Source organism: Colossoma macropomum, unplaced genomic scaffold (assembly GCF_904425465.1).
Source record: "Colossoma macropomum unplaced genomic scaffold, Colossoma_macropomum, whole genome shotgun sequence".
NCBI lineage: Eukaryota > Metazoa > Chordata > Actinopteri > Characiformes > Serrasalmidae > Colossoma > Colossoma macropomum.
Window position 1 is genome coordinate 26,643,681 of NW_023494798.1, and position 24,943 is coordinate 26,668,623.

Consider the following 24,943-nt stretch of genomic DNA (forward strand, 5'->3'; position numbering starts at 1 on the left):
TAACACACTCCCACACTCCTCTCCCCGTCCCCACCTCCACAGCTGGGCTCCAGCACGCGCCGACGGTTTGTTTTGCAGAAAGCTGCACCCTCTTTTCAAACTCTGTTGTGAACACATTATCTGTGTGGAAAGCAATCCCGCCCGACGCCAGCTCCTCCGGCTGGAAGTAAAACGCTGTTCTGTAATGCTAACTAGCTGCAGCGGCATTCTGTGTGTGCATTAATTACGAAGTGTTGCGTGACAAAGTCAATCTCGTGCTTTATCTCTTCATATTGTATTATCATGATGCAATAAAAAGAGAGGAACAGAAAGAAAAACAGGGAGAGAGTCTGGACAGTAGAAATAAAGAACGGTCCTGAGTCACTGTCTACAGACTTAAAAAAGACCTCATGTAAAATCTACTTTACATGTACTTTACAAGAGACACTGCTTGTCATGAAGGACAAGCCACCACTGTATTCAAATGTTGTGAAATAAGTAGGACTGGGAAATGATTAGAACAACTAATCATGATTAATCACATTGATTTCTGTAGCTAATCACAATGAACTGTATGTCTTATTTGCTCAAATTTGAGATCTTTTTCTATTTAAAGCAGTGCATTTTGTTATAGCTACTTGAGTTGATAAAAATAAGCTTCATTAGAGTGTATTCAATACACACAATAACTCAATAACATTATATTCATCCATTAGATGTATACAACCTCCATCAATGACATCCAGAGAGAGCAGCAGTGGCTGCATGGTCCAACCAATGAGTATATAGACATCACACAGTCAGTTTGGCCGCCCCCATCAAATTATAAGTTGACCTATCTTCTACAGAGAACTGACATCTGCACATTGAAATACATAATTACTGCTTATTTACTTAATTTAACATATTGGGAATATGTAAAACATAAAATGCAGTCTGTGCAAAAGTTATGGCACATTTTATATTGCATGTCCCCCCACAAATACGTTAAACTTAAATAAACAGAAATTGCAGATTTGCACATTGCTGCCTTTAAATGTTTCCCATGTTAAATTATTTTCATTTAGAAAACCAACAAAACTAATTGGTGAATTCAGCTACTTTGAGGTGCACCCATTGCTGGTGCAGGTGTTCAATTGTGCAAACAAAGCTTGTGCAATCACCATTGAAAGGTATAACCAATAGAACGGGGCACTCTGAGCAGCTGCACATGAGCCTAAGTTCACCATGTCCAATGCCAAGCATCAGCTAAAAGGATAAAAAGCCCCCCAGCACTGGGCTGTGGAGCAGTGGAACTACGCTCTCTGGAGTGAATGCGCATGAATCCAGTACCTTTGGGATTAGTTGGGGTGGCGTTTGTGATCCAGAACCAATCAATCAACTAACAACAGTACCTGACCTCACTAATGCTCTTGTGGTTGCCATCAAATCCTCACAGGAATGTTCAGAAATCTAGTGTAAACCCTTCCTAGAAGAGTAGAGTGTTACTGAAGTGAAAGCTGGACAAACTCCTTTTTTATCACTATTGATTTCAGAATAAGTCAAACGAATCAGTGTCTACAAACTTTTGGACATACAATGTATCAAAATCTCATAAAAAGTCTCTGGTAATGTATTCTGTTTGTATTTTATGTAATATATTATAAATGCAGTCTATAGTAAGTGCCTGACAAGGGACTGGTCAGGAGCTGCATCCTAAAGCAGAGATGTCAAACTAGGTTTCTTCCAGGCCACAGCTCTGCAAACTTTAGAGTTCTGCCTTATTAAACATACTTGATTCAGCTCATTAGCTAATAAGCAAAGCTGAATCTGAGTGTTAGAAAATAGAAAACGCTAATCTCCACAGAGCTGCTTCTGAGAACAAACCCAGGTTGGCACCCTTAACCAAAAGATTCCATTCAGAAGGTAAAAAAAAATAATAATAATGTTTAGTCATGTCAAGTGTCTTAGTCACTTTTGTTCACAGCATGATCCCTAATATCAAATTTTGTGTCTTAAACATGTTTTAAAAGTATAAGACATGTGAAAGGGACATATCTGTACATCTTATAGCATTTAAAGAAAACTTAGAGTCAAGACAAGGTGTATGGAGTCAACTTAAAAGTATGCAACTTAAAAAGTAACTGCACCAGAACATGTTACCCTGTTAGAAATAAAGGTTCTGTGCAGGTACATTTTTCATTAAACAAAGTACAAACAAAAAATGTTCCCTCAAAGGTACAACAGTGGTTTTAAGGTCCAACTGTGTACCTTAAATATGTTTTTCCCAAGTGAAAAGTTTGTATTTGTACTTTTTCATAACCCAATATTTTAAAACAGAACAATAAAATAAAAAGCCTGGAGACGAGACGGGGTGTGTGGAGTCAATACAACTTAGAAAATATAATTTTATGGTACAGTTATGTTCCCTGAATTAAGGTACTGAGATGTACTCTTGAGTTTACCACCCCAGTAACAAGAGGGGTACTGCCCTAGTGACAGTTCCATACCCTGTTTTCTGTAAGTGTACAGTAACTAAAAGTACTGAAGATGTTCCCTTCAGTGGTGCCAACCCTGTGACATTCAGCACCCGTTTGCCCAAGAGTATAAACCCACAGCTCTACCAAGCTTAAACTCTTTAAGAACTTGTGTCTTAAAGTGTAGTGCTCATTTGCAGCATGTCACTTTCGCAACTGAAAAACAGTCAGTCCATAAACTATTACTGTAGCCCCTCTGATTTGCAATGTTAACTGTCAATGAACACTATATGGACAAAAGTATTGGGACACATCTCTTAATCAGTGAATTCAGCTCCATTGTCACAAGTGTATAAAATCAAGAACCTAGCCGCCATGCATTCTGCCTTTACAAGCATTTGTGAAAGAATGGGTCGTTCTACAGAGCTCAGTGAATTTGAGTGTGGTACTGTAACAGGACGTCAGAAGTGCAACAGTTTGTAAAATTTCTTCCCTCCTAGATATTCTATGATCAACTGTAAGTGGCATTATTCAAAAATAGAAGGATTTAGAAACCACATCAACTCAGTGATGAAGTGGCAGACCACATAAAGTTACAGAACAGGCCCGCCGAGTGTTGAGGCACATAGTGCATACAAGTCTCCCACGCTCTACTGACTCAATAACTGCAGAATTCCACACCTGCTCTGGCATCAACATCAGCTCAAAAACTGTGCGCCAGGAGCTTCATGGCATGGGTTTCCATGGACGAGCAGGCGCATGCAAGCACAATGTCAAGTGTCGGATGGAGTGGTGTAAAGCACGCCACCACTGTACTCTGGAGCAGTGGAAACATGGAGGGATAATGCTATGGGGTTGTTTTTCAGGGGTTGCCTAGATTCCTTAGTTCCAGGGAACGGAAATCTTAATGCTTCAGCATACCAAGACCCCATCAAACACCTTTGGGAACTAGAATGGAGGTTGCCAGCCAGGCCCTCTCGTCCAACATCAGTGTCTGACCTCACAAATGCTCTTCTGAATGAATGGGCAAAAATTCCCACAGACACTCTCCAAAATCTTGTAGAAAGCTTCCCAGAAGAGTGGAAGCTGTTACAGCTGCAAAGGGGGACCAACTCCATATTAATGCCTATGGATTTAGAATGGGATGTCAAAAAAGCTCATGTAGGTGTAATGTGTAGGTGTCCCAATACTTTTGTCCATATAGTGTATGTCTATGTAGAAACATGTCTACGTGTAAACTCCTACACAAGGCTGCACTCCCTCCATCCAGGCAGGCATAATGTCATGCAAATCTCCAGATAAAAACCGGCAATATGAAAGAGCAGGAGGCATTACACATCATTGGGTTCAGCTAAAGGAGTGATCTACAGACTCTCTCTCTCTCTCTCCCTCTCTCTCTCCCTCTCTCTCCTCGATCTTCAATTCTAATAAATTAGCAACGCAAAGTGAGGACAGACTTTGGCTCAATTAGAAAGTAAAATACTCTTAGTAAATTGCTGAAATCCTGCTTGATATGGGGGTTATTATAAAGTCATTATTAAAGGCCTGAGGAATTAAGTTTAATGCATCTCTGTCCGTGGGAGCACTCCAAATGGTGAAAGGCTGTTCCAGGAATGTATAAATCATGAAAACCATGGAGGCCATTAAAGAGATTCTCCTCATTTTCCTTCTCTCACTCTGCTTCTGCGCTGTCTCACAAAAACACACACTCTCAACACAATTGAACACATTCACACACAAACACATACACACACAAACTTTTACTATCAGTTTTAAGTATCCAATTTTGCATATTATTGCTGTCAAAACAAAATTGTGCTTTTTTTGTCATTTTATTTATTTTTTTACAAATTAAAACTGCCAAGTGCCCTTTACACTGGTTTAAAAATTCATGAGAGATGGACCAACAGGGTCCTTTAATGATCCAAATGACTTTCAGTAAATTCCTGTTACCTGAACTTGAAAGTTAAGAATATTTTTTCTTTCCTGTAAAGTTACTTTTTTGTTTTTTCCAGCAGTGAGAACACATTTTCTCACACACATACACACACACACAGATGAACCGCAGTGAAAATGAGTGAAAATGATGGATACCCAGGCTTTGTAACTAATTGATAGGAGACCACAGTAGGTCTGACTTCACAGAGTGGCTGACCAGCTGAGTTTTGATTAATGAGGTTGATGAGACAACACACTCGCATACAGGGCAGGCACGCACACACATCCAGACACATACACACACACACACACGTTTGTTTTTATATAATGTCAGAATATGCCCCATTTTTAGTACTTACATGTCAAAGTTTATGCTTAAAACTTTAAAAGTCTTCTTTAATAAGTACACGTGAAGTAAGTTTTCCCGAGTCTGCCATAATTTTAAAGCAATTAAAAACAAAAATGCGGCAGTTGAAAACTCGGGTAACACACAGCTACTCGTCTCACTCTGACTAGACTCACGTGATGCTTGTTGTCATGGTAACGTCTACACTAAGTGGTACTCTACGCATGCGCATAATTTTGGATCGGATTACTTGTAGTGCGCGTGTAAATGGCGAATTTCATCACATTGTTGAGTAGGGTGAGCATATAAACACCTCAGACTTAATCTATAATGGGAATGTATTCAATCAGATTAGCAAAAATCTTTGCATGTAAACACAGACAATGATTGTTCTGCTGATAAAAGCTATTTACAGATATTCCAATGCCTTGAATTTATCTGTTACAAATAATTTACAAGCAAATCACAGCACAGACACCACCAATAACAGTAACATTAGCACCTAAGGCCGCATTCGGCAGACTACGCTGGACACACAGCGTTCAGAAACTCCTGTGATTTTTTTTTTTTAAACTGAAGCAAGAGTGGAGCTTGATTTTCTCCTCTTTCTTAAAGACAAGCACTTTAAATACTGTTTATCTGACTGGGACAGTTTTGGTGGTCTACCAGGTCTTGCAGGTGGTTGTTAGGAGTTTCATTTTCTCAATATTTTTTAATCATTTTTTGAGCTCCAGTTATGGAAACTCCTTTTTCTCACTTATTCTGCTTCGACTTTCCCGTTCCTTATGCAAGCAAATTATCTTACATCTAATCTTCTCAGAAATATCTCCTTTAGTCATTTTAAATCCACATGAGAAAGATTTGTTAGGCAGGTCTATGTTGTTGATCTTGTGAATAAATCTTGTTTTCCCTGATTTTCTTACAACGTCAGCATCAGAAATCACACAACAAACAAAAAGGCAGAAAGTTATCCAGAGTCTGACCAGAGTCAGCAGAACCAAGGCGGATTGTTTTAGCATAACGCTATGACACAGCTTGTTTAGTCTATGTGCATAAACTGACTCATCTTGCACTGAATGAGGGATATGCCAGTCTAGGCTGGGGAAAATAACTATGTCGAAGCATCTGTTGGTGGCTGTCACTGTTGCTAATGATGATGAATGTTTGGTGTGATTGATCCATGAGAATTCCAAGAAAATTACTCACACAGTGGAACAGACTGACACGCTTGTGTTTAGAATTCATTCTTGCAGCTTCAAAAAGAGCGCTTTGGTGTCTCAACACTATCAATGACAGATGGATAAGCTGCTTGTTATGTGCTCCTGTTCCCTCCAGATACGTCTTTTCTATCTACCCTTCTTTACTACTGTCTTATAGACAAAGACAACCACACAGAAAGGGGGTGCTGTTCCATCAGATGTTTACTCTTGCACCCAAGCCAAATGAGTTGGCAAGTGCCTTTATAGAAAACCCACATCACAATGGACACCAGCATCTGCCAAAAAAGGAAGCAGAAATAGCGGGTTGGTGAATAGTGGGTGAGTCTATTTTAACCCTTTCAACTACAAGCCTATAATTCTGTTATCGATCTTAAGACTTATCATTCAATGGCTGGTATGAATTATTGTACTTCAGAATGAATATGTATGTTATGGATTGAGGAACTAAAGTGTTGCAATGTAACGGTGCCAAAATCGACCAACAAACCATATATAAGGCAGGTGGTGTGGTGGACAGTCAGACATCTGACTATTACCAGAAAGTGTTGTAGGTTTCATCGCTCAGTGTAGCCAAAAAGCAACTCTGACAAGCATAAGACTTTTGACTGACATGCCAAACAACTAACCATAAGCAATTCTTTTTGCTTGACTTAAAGGAGTAGGCAATTGTCAAAAGTGCATTACAAATATAACCAATCAATCAAACAGACAAACACACATTTGGCTGTTAAATGGCATTGCTTTTAACATTTGATGGTTTTGTTCTGTCTTTCTTCAAATGAAACCAAATATACCCTTACAGTAAATACTAACCAGAAAGCAGATCAACTGCAGATAAACTACTGTGTAGTTATGTTAATGTGCTTTGTGATGGGCAGAGTACAACAACTAATTGCATAGAACAAAATATCTCCTACACATTGTTATTTACCATAAATTATATTTATAATGCACAATGCCAAGCATTGGGAGGAGTAGTGTAAGGGGCCTAGGCCCCTTAGTTCCAGTGAAGGGAAATCTTAACGCTTCAGCAGACCAAGACATTTTGGACAATTGTTTGCTTCCAACTTTGCGGGAACAGTTTGGGGAAAACCCTTTTCTGTTCCAGCATGACTGAGCCCCAGTGCAGATCCATAAAGACATGGTTTGGTGAGTTTGGTGTGGAAGAACTTGACTGGCCCACACAGAGCCCTGAGCCTTAACCCCATTGAACACCTTTGGGATGAACTAGAGCAGAGATTGTGAGCTAGGCCCTCTTGTCCAACAGCAGTGTCTGACCTCACAAATGCTCTTCTGGATGAATGGGCAAAAATTCCCACAGACACTCTCCAACATCTTGTAGAAAGCTTCCCAGAAGAGTGGAAGCTGTTATAACTGCAAAGGGGGACCAACTCCATATTAATGCCTATGGATTTAGAATGGCAGGTCAAAAAAGCTCATGTAGGTGTAATGTGTAGGTGTTCCAATACTTTTGTCCATATAGTGTATATCAAGATAACACTTATGCTAGTTTTGTAATTTTATATTATTTATATTATGCTGTTATGAAGTTCCTATATATTTGTAACATATTACTCATCATGTTATGTAGCAAGAAAGTGTTAACATATTATCCCATTTAACTTCAGTTAGAAGAAATGAACATATGAACACATTGTAGCTCAGACCATATATTCGGACAGAACCAGTGGGCCAGTTTCTGGTTAGGGGTGGGGGTGGTGGGGGGGCAGGTATTGTGGCTTGGCTTAGCCAAAGAAATTGCTTCAGTCATTTCCTACCATGGAGTAGCCATGGACGTGTGCTGGATTTACATACTCTTTATGTAAGAGTCTTTTAAGATGGCCTGCTGAGCGTATTAATATCACACAAGGCACATTTGCCTTCTGAAGGACTCGTCACTGCAACTGCCAAAGTCTCTTTGTACGGCCCATAATACGCTATTCAACCTTTTCTTCATCCCTTGGTTATCTCAAAAAGACCAGAGTCTGACCAAGGTGCCGGGTCACTGTGTGAAAATTAATCCAGAATGGCTCATTGGTGGCATTTCTATATTTATGACCGTGTGATTATATGAAGAATTGAAGTGGAGGGCTGCGGGCTTTCGACAGGCACTCTCTGCCACTGATGTACCTAGGGACCTTTCGGGCATATCGGATCATTCCCTCAAAATCCAGCACACATCCAGTGGGGCGGCGTAAGCCATAAATCTGAACGTTCCCAGATGCCGATATTAATAGAGATGGACTCTCTGCCTCCGCACAATAAACAAATACAGATGGTCCTGCCTCCAAAGCTCCACACACCAAAATCAAACTGCCTCGCATAAGTGTCTGTCATTTTCCCACCCACTAACGTCATCTTTGTTAACTTCTCCCATTGAATATAATGCTAGGAGAACGCTTTCTGAGTATATCATGGTATCAGATGCTAAAAACGTTTGCTTTAATAAAGTTAACATACTCATTCTTCCTTAGTACTGGTCTGCCAAGCCTGACAGAGCTTATTCTGATTGGACCGCTTTGTTCTGTTCTCTTAAAATTACACCAAAAAGAGCGTTCCACAGGACTGTAAATATTAACCAGTCAGAAAGCACACTTCCAGAAAGGAAACTTACTGTTTATGTAGTTGTCATGTAAGAGACAGAGAAAAATAACTAAGTTTTACATAGTTAACCACGTTCAAGTGGAAGATATGTCTGGCCACATTCTCATACTCCCATAACAATGCCATCTATAATTTTGAGAGCAATTGAACAGATATTTCTTTAGATTCACTCTGAAACATGGTTTTATACCATAAAAGTGCCTTTACAAGATGGTCAGTGCAGATATACATCTTTAAGAAGTGGTAAACTACGCATGCAGGTCAATTTAAAGCCAACAAAAATGGATTATGGATACACGTACATTAATAATTGTGGCAGGTTTTCATGTATAATTAGAAGGAGGTTTTAGAAATGGACACTACCCTTTCAGCTTACGCTAAAGCTGACACTAGAGTTAGTTAAAGCAATGTTAAATACTGAGGGGACTCTTCCTATTGTACTTCAAACTCTAATAATAGTACAATATTACGTGCATAAGTGTAGGAAGTGAGAAAGGAATATTTAGAGATGATTTTGATTGGCTGAGAGGAGTGTCAGTCATAATTTTGCAAATGGTAAATTCACACCTATATTTTTTAAATGACTGTCTTGGTGGCTATAATGTAGCATATTTTGAAGCATGTAAATAACTCACAGTGAGAGCTAGCCAGGCTAAAGTACAGCCTCTACATGACGGGGTTAACTGTGACTAGAAGTCCGTTACCTGAAAGGAGTTGGACGTGGAATCAGGCTGATTTTCACATGCAACATCAAGTTGACTTGAAGGAATATGCTGAAGTACATTTTAAGCACTTTTGTGCATTTTCTCTCTTGCGAGCCATGCTCTCTCTCTCTCTCTCTCTCTCTCTCTCTCTCTCTCTCTCTCTCTCTCTCTCTGTGTGTTATAGTCTAATATTTGTACATAGCCAGTCTTACTAACTGTTCACTATGAATGAAATAAAAAGAAAAACACACTAAAGGGAAACTGTTTAAAATTCCAAATGAATCAGGGACGTCTTCATTGCAGAAACATTATGCACTGGTCACTATATCAGATAAAAGGCACAGACATCACAGTGTAGAACTTGCAATAGTACTTTGAGCTATGACAGAGGGATGACTGGCACGTCACCTCTTCAGCGACACATTTAACATGAATGCAGCTATTCCGCAGTGGCTACTACAGAAAAATGCTAATACAATGGTGTTTCCTTGTGTCCGCTAAGTCAGTGTCGGCTACAGCAAAAACTCGGCCTTGTAGAGTTTATTAGTTCATTTTCTGTCAATCAGCTGAAATGCTTAGTAATAAAGAAAAGTACTGTTAAAACATATCTGGGATAGTCCATCTCTGTTAGTCCATGTGATCTGGGTCAGGTCGGACCTCAAAGTTGTGGGAACAGGTTGGGTTTGGGCTTCGATTTCATACCTATGTAGACCTCTAGTTGCAATAGTGTTACAACTAACCTACCCAGAACAAACACTGAGAGAGATCCATGTAACCTCATTTTTCAAAGTATTTATGCACAGGTTAGTCAAGAATTAGTTACAAAGTACAAAAATCCTGTGCTTGACTGAGAGTAGAGATACGCTTGGTGAAATGTTACTTAAGTAAAAGTGCTCTATTTATATTCTTCCTCGAGTTGAAGTACAAAAGCACTTGCTTTTAAATTCACTTAGTTATCAGAAGTAAAAGTACTGCGAGATACATTTTTCCTTTATGTCTCCAGTTTTAGAAATGGTTAAAACTTCACTCCACAACGAAACTCCTGTCATATCAGGTCCATCCATCCATCATCTAAACCGCTTGTCCTTCTGGGTCGCAGTGGGGTGCTGGAGCCTATCCCAGCTGTCATTGGGCGGAAGGCAGGATACACCCCGGACAGGTCGCCAGTCCATCGCAGGGTACTCACACACACCTAGAGGCAATTTAGCATGTCCAATCAGCCTGACTGCATGCTTTTGGACTGTGGGAGGAAACCGGAGTACCCGGAGGAAACCCACGCAGACACGGGGAGAACATGCAAACTCCACACAGAAATGACCCTGGTCACCCAGCCGGGAATCGAACCCAGGCCCTTCTTGCTGTGAGGCGACAGCGCTACCCACTGCGCCACCGTGCCGCCCTGTCATATCTGGTATTTGATTTAAAAATAACCCAGACAATGTTATGGCATTTTCTTTAATTCTGAATTTAGTGAAAGGTATATGTAATTTGTTTGATTTCTCTGAGGTGTGTCACATTCTTTTGGATATTATAGATTTTTTTTTTACCTCACAGTATCTTGTAGAAAGTAATGGCATAAAAAATATGATATTTGAAGTCTAAAAAAAAGTATAGACACTTGAATAAAGTATGTAAGTAGAATAATGAAGTTACTGTCCACCACTCAATTGTACTATATAAAGCTTTTTGTGGTCAAAAATAAATTTCCCAGTCTTTCACCCAGTCTCTTTCCCCAAATCATATTTATTCTAATGAACATATTTTTGTATGTATTTCAGTTGGAAAGCTCATCTGGTTCAACATTGAAATGTACTGAATTAATAGTATAAATTTACCAGATTTTTAGCGACTTGCCCCTCTGTCTATCGCAATTAACCCCACCTATGGGGTTGTAGGTTGTAAAACAACCATGGTCACTTATGCCCTGCTCTCCCCTACTATGAGCTGTTCTTTTAAATCAAATGGAAGCACTACTGATACCTGTTAAGCTAAAAATCATTAGCGTATTGCATTGTCGTATTGTGGTTTGATATCATTACTGATATATTGTTACAGATGACATATTGCCCAGTACTGATTGAAAAACACTGAAGATCCACTTATGTGCCTAAAGAGGGGGATGTTAATCACTGCTATTAAGCACTATTGGCCTAGAGGGGGTGCTTCAGCTTTTTAAACACCTCCTTCATTAATGCTCTCAATATCTGTCCATAACATGCCCCCTGATGCTTGCCTCTAAACACAGAGCTTGTTCTTGTAGACATTGCAGGGTAAACGATGACATCACGAGCATCTGGTGCAGCGGTTGTTCTCAGAGGTTAGTCATTAGTGCTTTCATTTGAATCTGATTTAATAACATGCCTGCTAATTTGATTCCACTCAATGCTTTGTCTATGGGAAAGGAGTCGGATGAGGAAACATCCGGCCAGCTTCTTATTTTTAACCCCAGTGAAATATGTCAATTAGAGTGAACCAGCTGTCAAAGTGAAGGGGTGGCAGAGACGCCGTGGCAGCCTCTCTCTGTCTGATGGTTAACTGTGTAGCACTTATGACCTCTTTAACTCTGGCAGTCTTATGCCTGTTACATGATCTGACCACTATTTCTCCAGCTTCAGCCACTAGCATGACCAGTAAGACCATTCTTTGTTTGGCTTTTTGAGCTCTTTATTCACAGAGGCTCAGATTAATTGGTGTATCAGGATTTGCCTTGTTTATTAACCTTTAATACAGTTATTAGTTATTATTAATACAATACTACAACTTTTACACTCTAACAACAATATAAGGGCTAGAATGAGACAGATGTGAAAAACTGTCTTCAAGATGTTCTTATTAAGAATTTTGATGCAACACTGGAGCAACACAGTAAAAAAGTAATTCGACTACTTTTGATTTCTCTGTTTTCTAGTGTCCATAAACTCTGGAGTATTCTTATAAGGGTTTCAACAGAAACAGTTCCAAAATCACAAAAGGGAGGCCCTGAACACTCACGACCCTTTACTTTTTCCCCTCAACATCCACTGCCACAAACCCATTTCATATTCATTATTCAAACACTAGGCTCCAAACTTCTGTGGTGACGTGACCTTGGTGGAGAGATTCTCCTGGGTGACATTTTGATACCCAGATCCCACCCCAGCCCTCGCCTCACCCCCCCCCCAGTCTCCACCATCCAACATCAGGCTTCACAGCACTTCGCACATCCACACATGCAAATGCTGCCTGCTGCTGCGACTGCCGAGCCCATACCTGTCACAGAGCTATCAAAGCTAACAGCTAAGGCTAGCACAAAGCAAGAGTGAGGGGGTTATACGGTTCTGTCTTTGGGGTATTTCTCGGCAGGTTTACAGCTATGTTCTCCAGCAAAACAGATAAGTAGAGATGGCAGAATATCACTTCTTTTCTTTTCCCAATACTGAAAGCAATATTGTTTGAATACTAGCTGATATTTATTAATTCTCTATCTATGAATCTATGTTTTAAAATGAGCTATTTTACTGAAGCACTTCACTTATGATGATCGTCTGAAAGTGGGCTATTATGCTCAAACTACTCTACTATGTTACTGGTGAAATGGGTGAAGAAACAGTTATGACATTCCCAAAAATGAGCATGTTCATCAGCTTCAGATGAAAAGTGGAAACTAGTGTTTTTGTTGCAGTGATATTTTACACATAGTAACCTGCACCAACTGTTTAAAACGTATTGAAAAAAGGAATAATTTATGCGAAAATGAAATCAACTTCACCACTCAAACTGTCTTTTCATGTTTTTGGTATCTTTCTATATCACAGAGTACAATTAGGCTGCCAAACTCTGGTAATGTTAGCTAGTTAAAGTTAATGTTCTCCATTCCAAGCAGGAGGCCTACTGAAACCTTTCAACTGCATGAACCAAAGGTTAATGTTAATGTTAGCTCACTTCACCTTTCAAATATTCTGAAAGTTAACGTTAGCAAAATTTAAAAGATCTAGTCTAACAGCAGAATTTTATGTAGCCACAAACGAGAATAAAAGAAATTACTACCAAGTTAAATTGACGCTGTAGCATCTGGCGATTACAGAGAACAAATCACTAATCACCTGCTTCAAATATCAAAATATGATCTGCAATGCTATTCTAATTCTGATTGGACAATAAAAATTAATGACTGTGATCTGCTGCTGTGCTGTATTAGGTGGAGGGGGAACTCTCCTTCAGAATTTTCTGCTGGCAGTAAAGCCCCCCCGGCCTCCCCCAAATTAAAAATTCATGAAATCTACATGATTCATGTGAACGGCATATTTATCATTCAAAATGGCAAGTTCTGCCAAAAGGCAATTATTTTGCATATACGTACTGGATTCGATGTTTTTTTCCTTTCTAATATTCGATCCAGCATTTTTTGCCAATATCGCCCCAGTACCTGATATCAGGTCAGTGATGTTCAACCTAAAGTTACTTAACGACTCAGCCTGAAGAGGGCAGTGATTCATTTAGAGTATCATACCTATGAGGAAAGTGAGGGTGAAAGAAAGAATAATAATTATGGCTAATAGTCCAAAATAAATAAATAAATAAATAAATAAATACTCCTCTTATAACGAAGGATAAAGCGTTTACATACAACATGTGCAAGCCTGACTTAGCAGTCTGCAGAAGCACAACATTACCCATGACCATGAGAAAAGAGAACATGTCCATTCTGAAGCAGCGGTCAGTAAAAAGTAGCTTTCTCTCTGTGCTGGTGTTTAATAAGCCAAACTATCCCTGAGGATGCACAGTTCACAGTGTAAGTGATTTGTCAGAATAAGCTAATGTTACTCTTGCAAAAATCACTAAAGCTCATCATGTTACATTATTACTGTTAGTCACTGGAATATTTTGAGGCGTATTAGTTTCTGTTCATTAGACGTGTTTAGGAGCTACTTCAGAAAACTACTGAAGACTCGGCAGCTCATCACAGCAAGCTAATCACACTCAACTGATTAATCAGCTTGAAATATAACTCATTTTAAAGATACAGTTTTCACAAAACGGCATCCGCTCATCATGGAAACCTCTACACTAGTCAAGCGAACTAGCAAGTTAAAATGTTAAACCAGTTAAATGATGCGGCAGCCTGAAGAGCTTTAATGTCCATCTACATATGTATTATTATAAAATTTATGTTTAGTGTTTAGGGTGTAAAAGGGTTGTTGTCACTTGGTCACTTGTTAACATCAAAACAGAGTTTAATATAGTGCAAAACATTAGAAAAATTTGTCCCTAGGAAGCTTGATTTTTCATAGTTTTTAATAGTTTAAGGTGCCATGAGTTCCAGTAAGACTGATCCACTGTTCTAGTAGAAGTCAAGGCTCGAGTCGAAAGTCAATATTAAACCCAGACTAGGAAAGAAATACTATTTTAAGGATGAGGACTCTCTCTCTCTCTCTCTCTCTCTCTCTCTCGCTCTCTCTCTCTCTCGCCTAGCTTCAGCAACTGCTCTAAAAATGGCAAAATGTAAGCTCAGTGGTGCATTCATTGGTAAGATCTGCCAAGATAAGCCATTCGAAATACATTTGCTAATAAGCATCACAATCCTAATTAGCCTTCTTTTTTTCGGTATTGGCCCTCTGTATCACCATTCATGTAACTGCAACAAACAATAACACAAACATCTGAATCGCTTTCGAAATGACTTCCACTTATTAGTGAGTTGTAATGCTCAGATTAAATGGGGAACAGTCCTGGTACATGGTAATGGTCTGGATTCTGTGACATGCCGTCACGAAGCGGAGTGTGCCCTGACTAAATGAAGCCCCAGCTGGGGAGTGAGGCTTCACTTCTCACTCTGTGCCTCTGAGACTCTGCTCAAGGATTCACCTAGAGATGTGGGAACATTTCTAATTATTGCTTTAATTACACTCCCACAGTTCCCCAGGGGAGGAGGCAAAATTATAGACTAATATTAGCACACTCACTCTGAATATATATTTTTTATTCATAAACTGATATGTGCACATTTACTTACACTTAATTCTCTGTACAACGTCCCTGTCTCCTTTTTCAAGGGAAGTCATTAGAAGCCTCAGTGTTATAATAAATGTAGGACTCACAGGGCCGAATTATCCACTATCGCCCTGCTCAATCATTAAATACCGAAATACCATGGCAAATACCATGCCATTATGAGCTGCACAGCAAATTTATAGCTAGGACTTTATCATTCCTAAGGATCTTTGTGAAGGAGATGTAGAGGAGAAATGGAGTCAGGGAGGGAGGTAATAACCACCAAGCCTTTGTTTCCACACAGCTCACTGAGGTGCACTTTGTTCTGAGGGACAAATGGATCCCAACCCGAAGGCCAACCTTAATCCTCACTTTAATCTGACACAGACCTCACTTCCTGCCTTGACCAAACAAAAGCTTTAAAGCAGGTCTGTCCTCAGAAGTTGACTTTCCAATCTCTGTCGTCCTCTTACGCAATGAAATTTCACTTTATTACAGTACCTGGACCACCTGTTGTTCCTTGCCAGATGGAGGAACTGAAGCACTGAAAACACCAACCGCTAAAAATCCTACACAGGTTTATTAAAGGGCCAATATCAAGAAATATAAATTTCTTTGTTTTTTTTGTAAATAAAAGTGTTTGAAGTAATATGTAAACACTGGGTCTCTTTCACCTCTTTCACTTTTCTTAAATTTGTTCTTGAGAAAGGTCCTAAGAAAAAGTCTATGTCAGATTTTTGACGTGATCTTAAACCACAGAATTGTTCGAACCTTTGTGCTCTTTCTGCTTTGTGCGCTTTAGATTCTAACATTACCTAAGAACAAACCACACATGAGAAAATATTGGTGAATGTCAGAATCTTCGTGAAAAGTGAGTAAGTGGGTTTCAAGAAGAAATTTCTTCTTAAGAATGGTTTGTGAATGAGGCCCATTATTTTAAAATGAACCCTTGACTCCCCTGTCCCAGATTAAGCTGTAAAAACAGCACAAAGTTCATTCATTCAAATTCATTGTTTTTGTGATGTAACAAAAATAATGATTTTTTAATATATCCAGCTATTAAGCCTATGGTACTGCTTTTTAAATGAGGCACAAATTCAGGGCAGCTAGTCAGAAAACAGGTAATTTTATGGCTCAAATATGAATAATTTTTATATCCAAATTACAATCTGAAATGCGACAGCTGCACTTTTAATTGCAGCCCTTATTATAAACACTCTTAAGTTAAACACCCATGTGCTGTGACATCACGACCACAACTAACTGGCAGTCTGGTGCACTACATTCCATGTTCAAGCCTCATGCCAAAAAAGTGGATATTTTGGTCTTCTTGACCAAAAAACCCAGGCCTGGACCTTAATTTGAAGAAAATAATCGCAAATTAAATCACAGTCACAGTACTGGTCAGAAAATTCAGAAAATAGGTCATTTAAGTCTTATGGCCTCTTTTCACTGTGTAGGCGAGCATGAGATGCTGCAAATAAAACCTTGGCCAAACTCAATGTCAGACTGTGCGGTTATACAGTACAGATTTTCTGGTGATAAATTTATGATGCAAGAAAATGACAGCATTTTGCGTGCACTTCTTTTTTGCCGCAAAATGGAGCCATGCAAGCAAATATCCCTCAGCATAATAGCAGCGATGCTTTGTGTGGAAAAAAAAAAAAAAGAAAATATTAAATGATTAAGAAGAAAAGACTGGAGCTGTTCTTGGCTTGGGGAAAAGAGCTACATGCAATATGCAACCTCCAAAAGTGAACTTGAGGTCAATAGGCTAATTAAGTTCCTCCACAATGAACCATTTTACATCAAATCACTCTGAATGACTGTGTCAGTGATTGAATTATGCAGAAATTAAAAAAAAGGAGGGGGAATTCTACTTTAATTCTATGGGATAAAGAGTGATGCAAAAATTAATTATGAAACTTTTAACAGAGAATAACAAACATATAAAGGCCTCAGGGAACAAAAAAAATAAAATGCATGAAAACTGTAGTATATGGGTCCTTTAATTATTATTCCTGCTAGTTACTACACTACTCTGCTCTGTACCGTACAGTTTACTGCACATCATTTTATTGCACTACTCTATGGTTTGCACTGATGCTGTACAAAAGTAAAACCTCATACCTCTTCCCACTGATGAATGTAGCGTATGAGTCTGGACAGCCTCAGCAGTCGCAACAGACTGAGTATCTTTGTGAAACGGACAATCCTGAGAGCACGGGCTGTTTTGTAGAAATCCGAATCAATCCGCGTCTCCACAATCAGGAAAATGTAGTCCACTGGGATGGAGGAGATGAAGTCCACCACGAACCATGAGCGGAGATACTTGATCTTAATCTGCTGTGGGTCCAATATAATCTCTGTGTTGTCCTCTTTCACAATGCCTGTGCGGAAGTTAAGCACCAGGTCCATGAGGAAGAAGGTGTCGGAGACCACGTTGAAGACGATCCAGGGCGGAGTGTGCTCGTCCTTGAAGAACGTGATGCCCACTGGAATGATAATCAGGTTTCCCACCATCAGCAGCAACATAGTGAGATCCCAGTAGAACCTGGAGAGAGAAGAGCATAAGAGGTCACGTCCACGGGACCAGTGGGACAGAGAGAGAGAGAGAGAGAGAGAGAGAGAGAGTGAAGGAAGATTATTTAAAATTGATCTTCTCAAATTTAGTTGCCAGTTTAAAAGGAACATCTTCCTTGTACCAACACTCTTTGGCTAATTTATCAGAAACACCTACCACATACAGTCTTAAACAGAAAGGTTTCTAAACAGTTCTTGGCTTGGATACACAAACCCTTAATTTTTATAGAGCCTTTAAATTATGCAGAGTTTCATTAAACTTTAAAATGTTATGCACCCTCGCACATCTGGCTCTTTTAAGAACTATGCACTGAATGATTCTTCAGGGAATAAAAACGGCTCTTCTACAGCAGTGCTGCAAATAACCTTTTATTTGTAGGACTGTATACGCACTTTGCAGCCTTGCAATTAGTGATTGTAGCTCCCTGACAGACTAAAGACTGTTGCAAATTGTGTTGCTGCACAATTTATCAGCAGAGGGGAACCCCCAAATCCTTCTAGGCCTTTAGAGAAGGCCCAGTGATTACTGTGCAATAAAAATGTCTGCAATTTTTAGTTTGTTTTTATATAATTATCATGTCTGCTGTTTTTAAGCTCTGTTTGTATTTTTATAATACACTTAGTTTTTGTTGGAAACAAAAGGGTTAATTTCTTGAAATTCCCAACAGGAAATTATCCAATCAGGATTTTTTGCTCTGTGGTGTCTAGGTAGGTAAGGCTGAGTGAGCTTCCCCATTGGTTAGGACTTCAGGAGCTGAACTAAAGGCCTCACACATTAGTTCTGTACTGAGTCACTGTAAAACTCCTACATGCAAGGAAAATATAAGTTAATATTAGAGCCAGTTTAATGGGACAGTTCATATTCCTCAAATCATATTATAAACTAGAGGGCATCTGTGAGTGAATCCATAATGAATGGAAGTGAATGGAACTAAATGGCTAAACTTTTTTCTTACTTCTGTTCATTTTGGACAGTAGAAGGATGTATTACATAAAAAAGAAAAATTACTGGCATTTTTCCATTTTTCTACAGCAAACAGGTTTTGGGCAGCAGGATGCTAGCATAACTGCTACTGAATGCTGACTGGTTGGTGAGCTGATCAGCTCATTGGCTGAGTGAAATGGTTCTCGCTCACTGACACTGAACGAGACAGACGTGCTGAGAGACACTGACGTACATGAGGCACTGTTAGATACACCTATGTTGTATATAGTTGTTCTGTATTCAGAGTTTCTGTCTGTATAAAAATGATTAGGCATTTACAAGCTACATTTTTGCACAAAATCACTCATTCATTTTGGACTAGCTTGGGAGTGTCTTCTACTGTTTGGGAAACAAAAAAGACATTATTGAGTGGCAGTTCTCCTCCATACACATCGTTTGGTTAATGTATTTGTTATAAGCTTCAACTAAAATGTGGAATGTCTTCAAATGTCCATGTTAAATCTAGAACAGGGGAAAAATGTTTGCCGTTAGCCTAATGCTAACACATTAGTCTCAAACAGGGGCGCTGGCAGATATTAGCATTTCCAAACTGAAGGTCTAGCTCTAACAGTTACACTTCACCACTGTTTTTCAGCCCAGCAATGGAAAGAGATCACCAAAGGACCACAGATGTTATTTAGGTAGTGAACCATTTTCAGCACAGCAGTGACACTTACTTGGTAGTGACATAGTATATGGTGCTCCTACGAGTGCATAACGCTAAGTTTACAGTAAAACGCATGCTGTAAAGGCCTGGACACCTAAAGCAGAAATACTGCGAGAATGCACTGACTGCACTGAGCTTTCCCTAATTGAACCTCTCAGCCTAGAAAAGCATTTGATTATATGCTGATGAGTACAACTTTGTAATATCAGCTCTTCATTAATCACAAACATCACTGAAGACAGAGCATTCATGCCACAGTGGCTCCTCTGACTGGTTTACAATGAGATCATTTCAGACATAAAATTATCTCATGAATATCTCTTTCACTTCCGCTCCATTTTATAGTGACTATAATGCAAATTTCTTCTCCAGCTGTACACTTTACTGTACACTTCCTGCATTAGTCCTGTTACTGAACGCTTTTATGTGACAATTTAATTATGCACATGCCTCCACGTACACTATATTTTTCAAGCTGAATGAATCAAATTTGATTGTTCATGCACAGAATATTCAAGGCATTCACACCAAGGAATTGCAAATGTAGTTTTCTTCTGCACCAAATTTAGAAACAAAGCACAACGTATATCGCCCCAAGGTCTGCACATACACCAACAGAATACAGCACATACCGCACTACATTTGTGCAGATAATCGTTCTGTATGCTAATTCTAATTCAATTTCTCCAAATATCCTTCACTATGTGTTTTATCCATGAATATCCTTGAATCTTTGGCAGGATACACTGAGATTAATTGCTCTTGGACCACCTGGTATTGGATTCTACTTATATACTGACTGGTGTACTGTTCTCGAGGGTAAGCTGGGGTAAGGGGCATATTACTACGCATGCCCCAACGTCTTTCATTCCCACGGTGTGTGTGGTGTGCGTTTAGTTATAAATTGCCCTCTCGGTCCAGTTGGTAATTGAATCCAGATTGGCTTTGTTGTGGAGCCGGGTGATATATTCTTACTGCTCTATAGGCTGCGGAGACAGAAGGTTTGTATTGTGAGCTGTTCTTGCGGGCGCAGGAGATTTACACTCCCTGGTTTAAACCAGCTCATAAAACAAACTGAATAAAAAAAAACAAACAATAGCTGCAGTAGTAACACACACAGAGTCTGGACAGTTTCACAGTGTTGGTATCCTGGTAGTGCTAAGCGCTGTCGATTCAATATCAATATCTTCCCAATCTATTATGATTTTAGATGCTATTTAAGTTTGCATTAATAAAGTTAAGGACTTGATGGCTAATGCCTACCTAAGTGCTGCTACTGCTATTGAAAGAATGTCTTATAAACCTGTTATTGCTGTTTTGATTGGACTGTTTTGCTCTTTTTTTGTGTTCTCTTAAACACTCTAAGCAAAAAGGTTTCTATATAACACCAAAAAAAGGTTCAATGGATTACAGTAGCTAACAATATGACTAACTATATAGGAACCATTTTCTTTACATAGGACAAGTTTCTTTATAGAACATACAGGTTTATACAGAAGGTTTTCCATCACTGAGAAGAACCATTTTATCATGCAAAGAACCATTTGCTTTATTTATTTATTTATTTATTTATTAATTCATTGATTGATCAATTGAGTTGTCATGGTTCTATATACAACCATTGCCTTTACTAAAGAACCTCAAACAACTCATTTTCAAAGGGTGAACATTACACATTGTTTTAAACATTAACAGGAACATTATTTTAATCATTTATTTACTAATCTGGTTGCCTTAAAACATCAGTTCACTGATAATCAAATAATAACAATCATCTGGGTTTTACAATTTGCTTATTGTTAAAGGGCCCATATCTCACATTTTTCTATATATCACAATTTTTTGTAATTTAATATTCATTTGAATTTAATATAATTAATAAACAAGGACATGGCCAGGAATGGCAAGTATAAAGCCCCCCTCTGTCCTCCACCTACCCATACCCATCCTGCACATCTACCCCGTTAACTTACTATTTAAAGTCAAAACTTTAAGGCACCTCCTGACTCCAATGCACTCCTGACTCCTGGAATTCCACTGATTTTTCTGAATTCTTACATAATTCATTTGCTGAGATGTAAACATTTGATGTGAAATGGTTCATTGTTGAGAAACGTTGATTTCTTTACAGTGGTGATGACCGAAACCAGGGATCATGATGACTACAATGTAAAATATCTGTTTTATTTACTATCCCAATGACAAGTGAACCTACATGTTTTCTGAGGTTTTATATTCATATATATATATATATATATATATATATATATATATATAAAGTTTTCTTTGGTTACTGTTTTGCCTTACATCATCCTGCATGTACCTCTTAGCTCTGCATTGTCTGCAATGTATCGGTCCTTTGGTAGTATATGCGTTGTAGCAGCCAAAAAACAGCCAATAAAATACCACTAAAATCACCACTAAAATGGAGATTTTTTTGAACTATGAACTAAAACCATCTGAAACATCAAGCAAGTAATCTAAATCCTAAATTACACTTCAACTTTTGTTAGCTATCAATATCTGTAAAACTAATGAATAATCAATATTTTTGTGTGACACCAATGCCCCTGCATACTGGTGTAGATGATAAATCGGTCACAGCTATATCCTGGAGTGGAAGGCCTCATGCTGGATGCAAACATCCAGCCTCTTTTTTCAGGAAGAACTTTCAGCTATTTGTGGACAAATTGCGCTAGACTGAATAAACACTAATTACAGAGTAAATTACATACACAGCTGCCTGAGATGCTTGAGCTACATTGTGGATGGATTAGCGTAGACGCACACACACACACATAGACACACATTCAAAGCACTGACAGTAATTGGAATTCTTCAAAGTAACAAGGGTATCCACTGTTTCAGATCGCTGTCAGGCTGCGTTATATTTAGCGCGACGTTCCTGACACTGTTTGCTCCTGTTGAGATTTAAAACCCGAGAGGTCGGCAGACACTTCAAAGGGAACAGCGTGCACACCGGTAATGACATTTGTTCTTCCAATCTCGCCATTCTCCTGCATCGCACAATGTCACAAACCCTGGGCCGCGAGATTATGCGCACACAAAGCAGACCTGGGCCGGGGAAAGACTCTGATAAGTGCTAATGGATGCGCTGTCTGTCCTCCCGTCCCGTTCGCCACCGTCCCAACAGCGCTCTGGACTGGAGCTCCAGCTTCAGCTTCAAGCCACTGCATACGCTTGGCAGACACGTCTATCTGGGCTGGAGGGAGTTCCTTCTCTATCTGAGCCCTGTAAAACGCTGATAATGAGCCGTAGCAGGAGTTGTCAAGGTAGAGAAGGACAGGTAATTACTCTACCCTTGTGATGTTTGCTTGTTTAGAGGTGGGGCAGTGTGCTCGAAGCTGTGTACTGTGAGTATCTTGACCAATCACAGCTAAGGGTGTTTCAGTGGGTGTTTTGATGAATCAGTGTACTTGTGCAGACCAATATATCTGAAGTATTTTGGTCAATATAATGCAGGTCAATTTTCACCCGTGATGCACCAATGTATTATTAATGCATCACAAAGCGTATCACAATTGCAATATATGGCAATATAATCGCCCTTCTGGCATTCTGAGTGGTAATGTGCAGCCCTAGTTAAAGCACAGAAAGCACTATGAATCTAGGTTAGGGGCAAAATCCACCACTAACAAGTCATTAGTCATCTAAAATCCACCACAAATTCCTCTAGTCTGTGCTCTTTTAACATCCTTTTAACAACCATTTTTTTCTCTTGCAAGAGGTTTATATTTAACACACCCACAACACACATCTACACGCTTAAGAGTTTTGTGGGACATTTCAGCCTTTCTAACTTCTGTTACATCCACAGGCTAATGACAGGCTTTGTGTTCTTTAGATGATATTGACGGCTGCACCATTACCCCCTACTTAGAGCTCACACTCAGTTTGTTCCCACCCAAATAAATCTACATTCACGCCCATATTTAGCCTAAATATTTTAATAGTTGTCCTAGACGTTCTCATTATATGATCATGCCTGTCCCTGCAAGACAAGGGGTGTATTAACAGTACAACATTATAATACATAAACAGCTGACTATGTCCTGAGAAATGGGAAAATGAAATTAATATTGGTCGGATATTTGAATTGCAGTCAAAAATGAATTGCATTTCTCGAGTAACATTTCTTACACTACAACTGCTTACCTCTGTAACATGATTAAATTGCAAGTCACTTTGGAAAAGACCTTCTTCCTCATGCATAAAGGTAATGAAATTCATTGTTATAGACTGTCATTAGTGCTGGACATTTCATGTTTTTTTCAGCTTGCTTAGAAGAGGTTCAATTCCCTGTCCAAGCAGAACCACCACTGCTGTACCAATAAGAGTCCTTGGGCAAGACTCCCAATGTTACATTCATCTACCACTGGAAGCAGATCAAGATCAAGATCCTAGATCAAGAGCATCTGCATAGTAATACAAAATATGTACATAAAAATGATGTAAATATTTACAACAGTTGTTTGAATTAGCTATGTTACGGCTATGCAAAATTAATAAATTTAGAGTTTTAATCTGTCTTACGCTCAGTTTACCACATGGTTGCATTACAGTGTGAACTTATATTTAAAAAGGTACTGGTCTCAGCTCAACAATTATTTTGTTGAAAAGGAATGTCGCAGACATTTCTGCATAAAAAAACCATTAAGATGTAAACTCAGAAGTAATTCAGAGTGGTTTGATGTCAAGTCAGACTTGTTGACATTGTTGGTGATAGGAACCAGACATCTGTCTCTAAAAGCTACATCACAGAAAGTTGTTACATGTTAAATGGTTATGAAAACAGTGCATGCCTGAGACACTGTCTTATGACAGTTCAGAGATAAACCTTTGGCCTAAAACACATCTCATGGCAGTTATGTACATGTAGGCCACTTTAAGGCACCCAAAGAAAATGCATTTTCTTCAGATTTTCTACTATTTTACTGTTAACAACATCACACACAAAAACTCAGAAGACACGTGCAGGTTCAATAGTTATTTTAGAAAGTAAATATATGACAGTAGGTATCACCACTGTAAAGAAATCTGAGTCTGTAAGTTTCTCTACAATAAACCATTTAACATCAAAGCACTCTGAATGTTTAACATTCATGTTTAATGATCACTGAATTATGCAGAAATTTTGATGTAATTGCTACTTATTGTAATCGGCACAGAAATAGGACACTGGTGCACATATATATATATATATATATATATATATATATATATATATATATATATGTTTTTTAACTTTAACCACATCACATTATAACTGATTCATGAACTCAGACTCACATGGTTATATGTGTGTCTACAAAACAACGTGAGCATGAGAAATGCATGTGTCTGCGCAGCACTCCAAGCCACCAGAGGCTTTCAGTTTGAGTTTTCTTCTTATAAAGGGGTTGTGTATGTACTTCTGTCTATCAGTTCTGTCCTCTCCACTTCTGATATTGCTTCCTAATGGAGGACACTT

General features: G+C 38.9%; 1 protein-coding gene across 1 annotated transcript in view; it reads right to left on the reverse strand.

Annotated features, from left to right (window-relative positions):
- Window positions 1-24,943, reverse strand: part of LOC118818427 (potassium/sodium hyperpolarization-activated cyclic nucleotide-gated channel 3-like) — a 125,984-nt gene that overhangs the window by 70,880 nt on the left and 30,161 nt on the right. The window contains 1 exon segment of the mRNA XM_036585682.1: window positions 17,348-17,771. Coding sequence (XP_036441575.1) covers window positions 17,348-17,771 — 424 coding nt within the window.